Source organism: Caretta caretta, chromosome 8 (assembly GCF_965140235.1).
Source record: "Caretta caretta isolate rCarCar2 chromosome 8, rCarCar1.hap1, whole genome shotgun sequence".
NCBI classification, from domain to species: Eukaryota; Metazoa; Chordata; order Testudines; family Cheloniidae; genus Caretta; species Caretta caretta.
This window is the reverse complement of record NC_134213.1, coordinates 103,933,076-103,940,664: the sequence shown is the minus strand read 5'-3', so window position 1 is coordinate 103,940,664 and position 7,589 is coordinate 103,933,076. Positions and strand designations below refer to the sequence as shown.

General features: G+C 48.4%; 1 protein-coding gene and 1 long non-coding RNA gene across 3 annotated transcripts in view; both read right to left on the bottom strand.

Moving 5' to 3' along the window:
- Positions 1–275: 275 nt before the first annotated feature.
- Positions 276–3,511, bottom strand: LOC142073038 (uncharacterized). Its single transcript, XR_012669741.1, has 2 exons — positions 2,502–3,511; positions 276–757 (listed from the first exon to the last, which is right to left on the bottom strand). It is a non-coding gene; the product is annotated as an uncharacterized LOC142073038 (long non-coding RNA).
- A 1,799-nt stretch (positions 3,512–5,310) lies between these two features.
- The window catches only part of LOC125641956 (vitamin D3 hydroxylase-associated protein), a 30,237-nt gene continuing 27,958 nt past the window's right edge, over positions 5,311–7,589 (bottom strand). For both annotated transcript variants that reach the window (XM_048862635.2, XM_048862634.2), the window contains 3 exons: positions 7,402–7,510; positions 6,308–6,453; positions 5,311–5,580 (listed from right to left, as the gene is read on the bottom strand). In XM_048862635.2, the coding sequence (XP_048718592.2) occupies positions 5,407–5,580; positions 6,308–6,453; positions 7,402–7,510 (429 nt within the window). In that variant the 3' untranslated portion in view covers positions 5,311–5,406. The remainder of the gene's footprint in view (positions 5,581–6,307; positions 6,454–7,401; positions 7,511–7,589) is intronic.

Genomic DNA, 7,589 nt, shown 5'->3' with positions numbered 1-7,589 from the left:
AACTATTGAGAGATCAAATTTTCAAATGTAAATCATGGTCTTTACATTTCCCCAAGCAACCTCGCTGATTTATTCCTGGCAGTCATCCCTAAAGCAATCAGCACGAAAGTGCAACAGCTGGCCCGCTAATCAGCCAACACATTGTACATGTTCACGGTTGTTGAAAGACGGTGTTTATTTTAACAAAACACAAGCCTGCACTCAGGTGCTCCCCCCGTAAAGGAGGTACATTCTGTGCCCATGGAGCATTAAAATACTTGACAAAGCTGACACACTGAAACCAAAGATATTTATTATTAGGTGTGTTACAACAGTGTGCAGAGGTCCAAGCCAAAATTCAGGGCCTCGTTGTGGTGTACACATGGTAAAAGGCAATCCCTGCCCTGAAGAGTTTATAATCAAAATAGGAGTGGGAGAAAGTCCGGATTGTTATCCCTGTTTTACAGATGGGAAATGAGGCACAGAGAGATTAAGTGACTTGCCCCAGCTCACACAGGGAGTCCATGGCACATCTGTTAGAATCCTAGGCCAGTAACTTAACCACTAGGCCATTATTCCCCTTTCTCCATCTGCTGGACCTTTGACTTGCTGCAGATCTCTGAGCATTTGCCATGACAACATGAGGGAATGAGAAAGATGCACATCTAGGTGACTCACCATGGGGTTTAAGATCAGAGCCAAAATCCTGCACACCGAAACTGGCAGGCTGGAACAACGGATCTGGGATTTCCACATGGCATCCATAACATCTCCTGCCCTGGGAGGTAACAGAGAAAGGAGGCAGTTCAGGCAATCCAGCTGTTTGATACCTACACTAAGCAGTGCTGATTCCTAACCGGAACTTGATTGGACATGGAAAATGGAAAAATAATTGCACTCAGTGAAATCACCATGTCCCACGGCAGGCTGGATTCTTCAGACCAGCTGGCTCTGCACAGCTAGGGTGCTCCACACCATGAGTCCGAAGGGATTGGGAATGTATAACCTAAACATAATTCCCTTTATATTATCCCCTGCCAGATCAAACCAGCGATCCATGAATAAATCTCAGTGGGATGGGTGGATAAAGCTAGCTGACTCAATCCATCCTCCCTGGCCATTCCCTGCTGATCTTAGCTCTTCCATCTAAAGAATCTGCTTCCTGGCTGGAAGCATGGGCATTGGTTCTTCCCTTCCTCTGAGTTAAATAAGGCAGGACTGTGGGGCCTATTTCACTTGGGATTTGTAGTGTCATTTTGGATCCAAAATGCACGTGCTCAGGGTTCTTTCCAGAACACATCCAATGGTGCTGTGTTGACTTACAACTTCTCCAATAAAGGGAAGTCTCCGTCAGTACACGCGTTTGCGAAGGGCTTGCTCACCACGTAATCAATCAAAAGGGGAGTGATTGCTCAAGAGGCAGCAAAGATGGGAGTGAAATCCTGCCCTACTGAAGTCAATTGCAAAAACTCCTGTTGCCTTCAGTAGGTCTGGGTTTTCATCTGAGGTGTGGGTATTACAAACTAATCTTACCTTCTCTTTTTTTAATCACAGTAAAGGGACGTCAACCTTACTCCAGGCTTGGGATGGTTTGAGTCCTTGTCGGAGCAAGGCCGCGGACTAGAGGCAGGAGACAATCTCTTTGCCCTATGGCAGCACTTTTCTTTGGCCCCTCAGTGGCAGAGAAAGCAGCAGTTGCCATCACCGGCGGTGGGAACCTTGAGCGCCTGCTCCCCTTTCAAATCACTCCCCAGCCACACACTCACATGCTCCTAGCCTTACCCAAGGGTTGCCAGCACCGTTGCAAACACACGAGTTCCGCCCGAGTCATAGCAAGGATTCCAACCACGTCCATTCACGCAGCGTAGCTGCACCACGGCAGGGATTCCTCCCAGCTCAGTCCAACGTTGCTCCACGGAAGAGTCCCTCAGCACTCTCTGCCCCCCTCCCCATGGTATCCCATGAGCTAATGGCAAAGGGATTATCTGTGCAGGAACTCTACCGGGACTTCCTAGCCCCAGATCTCATGGACCTGTTCTAGCAGCCCTGCTACCAAGGGGCGCTGGGCTGAGGATTTGGCCAGTGAGAGATCCCGTTGGGCAAGGCATAAAGCTGGGATCATTTCCACACACCGCCACTGGCTTTACTGTGCACGTATTGTGGTCTGGGGGAGGGAAAGATTTGGGTCAGGGAACTTGGGGTCACTGCTTCACAGGGCACAGCTGTTGTGGAGGGGCCAAGTCCTCCCTCCTTGCTCCCAGGATGGAGAGAAAGGATGGGGAAGTGATCAGCACACTACCCTAGGATGTGGGAGGCCCAAATTCAATGCCCCGCCTTGGCACAGACTTCCTACGTGACTGTAGAGAAGTCACTTAGCTGCTCTTTGGCTCAGTTTCCCCTCTGTACAATGGGGATACTAGCACGGCCTGGTCTCACACACGGGTGTCGTGAGGATGACTACATTAATGATTGGGAGGTGTTCAGATATTATGGTGATGGTGCCTGTAAAGGGTTCCACTCACCACAGTTGCACTTCCTCCTGGCTAGATCTTGCCCTGCTGTGGTGTCTCTCTCTTCATGACTCAAAGCGCCCTCTGATTGTGACTCTGGGCCCCCCTTCCAGCTTCTGAGGTATCAATGTGCCACTGGACAAGCTGTCTGGATGCCACCTTGGACAGTTTCCATCCCACTTCTGGATCCTGAACCACTGCCCAGTGGGTGGTAGGTGTTTTTACGAGGCCTTCTCCAACGCCTACGGAAATCAGTAGAACAATTCCCATTGAATTCAACAGCCAATGTGGACAGCAGAACAGCTGGGCCCACTTTGCTCCCCATGACAGGTGAATTCTAGCAGAAACCGGAATAAGATGTACCAACTAGAGCTGCTCCAAAGATCACCAATATCTTTTATGGCAATTTAAAGAAATTTTGATTTTTTTTTCCAAAATTTCCTGCAAAAGTTTTTCCAATTTTTTTCAACACAAACTTGAAACCGCAAAAAGGTTGGTTCTCTATGATCATTTTTAGTTTTTTAAAAAAACAGAGTCTTCCAGAAAAAAAATCCGTTTTTGAAAGCCAAACGTTTCACTGACAGCTGAAAATTTTGAACCAAAAAGTCCCCCCCCCCCCAATTTTCGGTGGTTGAATCAAACAGAACATTTTTGACAAAAAAATTCTCTTTTTTTTTTTTTTTTTAAAGTGTTGCTGTAGATCACAGCCAAGTCTGTTTATTGCACTGAACTAGTTACTGGGCACGAAGAGCTTTGCTGCTAATGGCTAATCTGTGGATCAGTCTGGTCAACCAGGACTGGGAGTCCCTAGCACAGGGACGAGTGGCTCTTGGTTTTATTCTGCTTTCCATGTCCAGATCGCAGAGTGGTCGATCGCTTGTCTGTTCGACTCCACCAGCTGGGCAGTTGTGAGCCAACTCGTCTTCCCTGGGATTCCACTGAAATTGTCCCCCAGATCTCAGCAGCAATAAGTCTGAAGAGATACAGTGCAGATTTATCCAAGTGGCCTCTGAGCAGTGAACTTCAGTATCTCAAAGTCCACCCATCAAACCCTTCTGCAGCCTGTAGCTTCCTGTGGCGGAGGGGGAGGGATAGCTCAGTGGTTTGAGCATTGACCCTGGATTTGTGCTGGAAATGGCCCAACTTGATTATCATACACATTGTAAGGAGAGTGATCACTTTAGATAAGCTATTACCAGCAGGAGAGTGGGGTGGGAGGAGGTATTGTTTCATGGTCTCTGTGTATATAATGTCTTCTGCAGTTTCCACAGTATGCATCCGATGAAGTGAGCTGTAGCTCACGAAAGCTTATGCTCAAATAAATTGGTTAGTCTCTAAGGTGCCACAAGTACTCCTTTTCTTTTTGCGAATACAGACTAACACGGCTGTTACTCTAAACCCAAGGTTGTGAGTTCAATCCTTGAGGGGGCCATTTAGGGATCTGGGGCAAAAATTGGGGATTGGTCCTGCTTTGAGCAGGGGGTTGGACTAGATGACCTCCTGATATCAGGGTTGATGACCAACCCTGATATTCTATGATTCTGTGTTTGCCACTAGCAAACGGAAGGATGTGAGACCCTATGCTGATCCTGCCCTCCCAAATGAAGAATGTTGCATTTTGTTTGAGATCAAGAACATTTACCAGGTGGTTCTTTATTCTCTGCTCTTGCCCTTGGGCCGGAGCCAGATTTATTATTCAACACCAGCTACGTTCTTGACTGTGTACATGGAACAAACAAACAGTCCCTGCCCCAAATTGCTTATAGTCTAAAGGCAGACACTGGTGAGACAGGATGCTCTGGGAGACCCCCTGCCAACGTTGACTGATTTTTAAAAAATGTATTTTGTTGTTTTCACATCCTTCTCCTGCTCTACCCCTTGCTCTATATGGGTGAAGTGTCTTCAGACCTTGGAGAAGAAATGAACATAAGAACAGCCTTACTGGGTCAGACCAAGAGTCCATCTAGCCCAGTATCCTGTCTTCTGACAGTGGCCAATGCCAGGTACCCCAGAGGGAATGAATAGAACAGGTAATCATCAAGTGATCCACCCCGTCACCCATCCCCAGCTTCTGGTAAACAGAGGCTAGGGTCACCATCCCTGCCCATCCTGGCTAATAGCCATTGATGGACTTATCCTCCATGAATTTATCTAGTTCTTTTTTGAACCCTGTTATAGTCTTGGCTTTCACAACATCCTCTGGCAAGGAGTTCCACAGGTTGACTGTGTGTTGTGTGAAGAAATACTTCCTTTTTTTTGTTTTAAACCTGCTGCCTATTAATTTCATTTGGTGACTGCTAGTTCTTGTGTTATGAGAAGGAGTAAACAACCCTTCCTTATCTACTTTCTGCATACCAGTCATGATTGTATAGACCTCAGTCGTATCCCCCCTTAGCCATCTCTTTTCCATGCTTGGTTATTAGAGCTGTGCGACTACTTCAAACAATTCTCCAAGAAAACCAACTAATCAACCCCTTTCAGCCGCCTCCGCAGCTCTCACTCCCCTTCCTGCTTCTCACCAGTGAGTTTACGGCGAGGGAGGGTCCCAGACGCAACGAATCATTGGCAGATATTGATCGCAAACTGTGACAGGGATATCAAATCCCAGGTTCCCATGTGCAGTAATGAGTAAACTGGGGAACGCATGTGTCCCCTCGAACTTTTTTTTTTTAATTTGTTTTCCTGCTGCTCACTGATCCTTCAGTGAGATTTTGATCCTTTTTTGCTCTTCTCCCACCCTTTGGTTAAAAATTGAACCCAGGCAAATGGAGCACTGATTGCACAGAGTCAGGCTTTTAGTGAATTGTTAATGAGGAGAAGGGGCTTTTGAAGAGATTTATTGATCACTAAGAGAAACTGTCCGATTCACAGGGGTGTCCTCACATTATTTCATGTCTTAGTAGGAAAGTGATTGGGTTTATAAGTCCAAATCATCAGCGTCATCGTCGTCTTCATCATCATCAGTGGGTCCCACGTTCCTCTTCCTGGCGAGCGTCTCCACCTCCTTCATGAACCGCAGACACAGCTCCTCCTGCCACGGCAGAGCCACGCACTGAACGGCGACAGGCAGCCCCACGGCTCCTTCCACGGCCTGCAGAGGAGACAAGCGCCCTAATGTCACCCAGGGCACGTGGGCACCGACGGCTCAGGCAGAAGCACCTACCAACTGGTGGGAGGGGCACCAAGGGTCACGTGACCCTCCCCAGGGTCAAGTGCCCCCGCCGGACCAGGCAGGGAGAGGAAGGGGCGGGGCCGGAGCCAGAAGGGAAGAGGCGGGGCCAGAGCCTCTCCTCTTCTAGCCATGCTGCCCGGGACGCTGCCCGGTGCACTGGGCAGCATTCGGGAGTGGCTCTGGGGCCTGGCTGCAAGGAAGAGCAGCTGAATATGCCAGGGGGAGCCAGCGCAGCGGGAGGGCAGAACCCCACGTGGGATGGGGAGAGGATGTGGGGTGGTCACGTGCCCCCCCTTTAGTCCCTCCCACGAGTGGCCTATCTAGAGCAGTCCTCCTGAAGTCAAGGGCACTGCTAGCAGACAGGCATAGAGATACAGGGTGCCAGATCCTCAGCTGGTGGAAATCAGTGGAGCGACACTGAAATCAATGGAGTTCTGCTTTCCTGTGTGCTCACTGTTAACAAAGTTACCTCATCTGTCTCCCATCCCTTCCCCAGCCCTCTGCCTCAGCCTGTTCCGTAATGCAGCCTCGTCACTAAGGAGTATGAGAAATTTCCCCCATTCGACCACTCAGAGGGAAATCAGATTGGCAGGGTAGGCTTCCCTTCGTATTGATCAGGAAATTGTCCTCTGTAATGTCAGCTAACCTCTCTCAGTCTCTTATCCCAGGGGTCGCTGTAGTGACCTCTGTAATTCTTCAGCTCTTCTTCGTCAGCCTCCGTGACGACGGTGACCGGCAGAACCCCAGCGGGGAAGTTCAAGACATTGTATAAATTTGTATAGGAACTGGCAGCTGGGAAGAGACAACAGAAAGAGCACTGATCATCAGGTTTCCAATTCTGTCGAGCCGCATCTTGAACCCCAGCTCTGGACAAAGTCCTTACTCCAAGGAATAGAACGCTCGGAGGATTTGCCAGGTGGCGCAATCTTCACTCGTGATGAATGATCAGCGGCCATGAAAGGCTCCCTGTTGAGACGTTGGACAATTACCTTTCCCAGGACATTTCTATAAGACGGTGGCAGTCAGAAGTCTCCCAGCCTTGGGCTGAGGCCAGTGTGATTCTGGGGTGTATTAACGAGAGTGTTGTATGTGAGACACAGGCGTTAACGATCCCATTCTACTCGGCACTGGCGAGGCCCCAGCTGGAGTAATACTGGGCACCACAATTTAGGAAGGATGTGGATAAACTGGAAAAAGTCCAGAGGAGAGCAACAAAAATTATTAAAGGGTTAGAAAACCTGAGCTATGAGGTTGAAAACACTGGGCACGTTTAGTCTTGAGAAGAAAAGACTGAGGGGTGACTGGTAACAGTCTTCAAATATGTTAAGGGCTGTTATAAAGAGAATTGTGATTAATTGTTCTCCATGTCCACTGAAGGTAGGACAAGAAGTAATGGGCATAAACAGCAGCAAGGGAGGTTTAGGCTAGATCTTAGAGAAAACTCTCTCACTCTCAGGGTAGTTAAGCTCTGGAACAGGCTTCCAAGGAAGGCCATGGAGTTCCCATCATTGAAAACAAGTTGGACAAACGCCTGTTGGGATGGTCTAGGTTTCCTTGGTCCTAGCACAGCACAGGGGGTTGGACTGGATGACTTCTCGAGGTCCCTTCCAGCCCTATGTATCTATGATTGATAACTACTCTTTGAGTAGGTTTTTCAACCTTGAAAACTTGCTTCCATTTCTGCTAGTACCTCAACCATACCAGCCTAAATTGCTAGAGTTAGACATAGCCGGGGATTACCAAATAGCTTCCCAGGATAGCCCTTGTTAAACGCCGGACCCAAAGCAGGACACAGCATAACATTCAGCTCCAGCTCCCTCCATTTAGCAATGAATTCTGTACGGTAAGCCTAGGAAGAGAGAGAGAGAGAGTTACAGTTGTAACTAAGCTACAGTTGTAGCCAATCTGCATTTTCTTTGAAAAGTTGC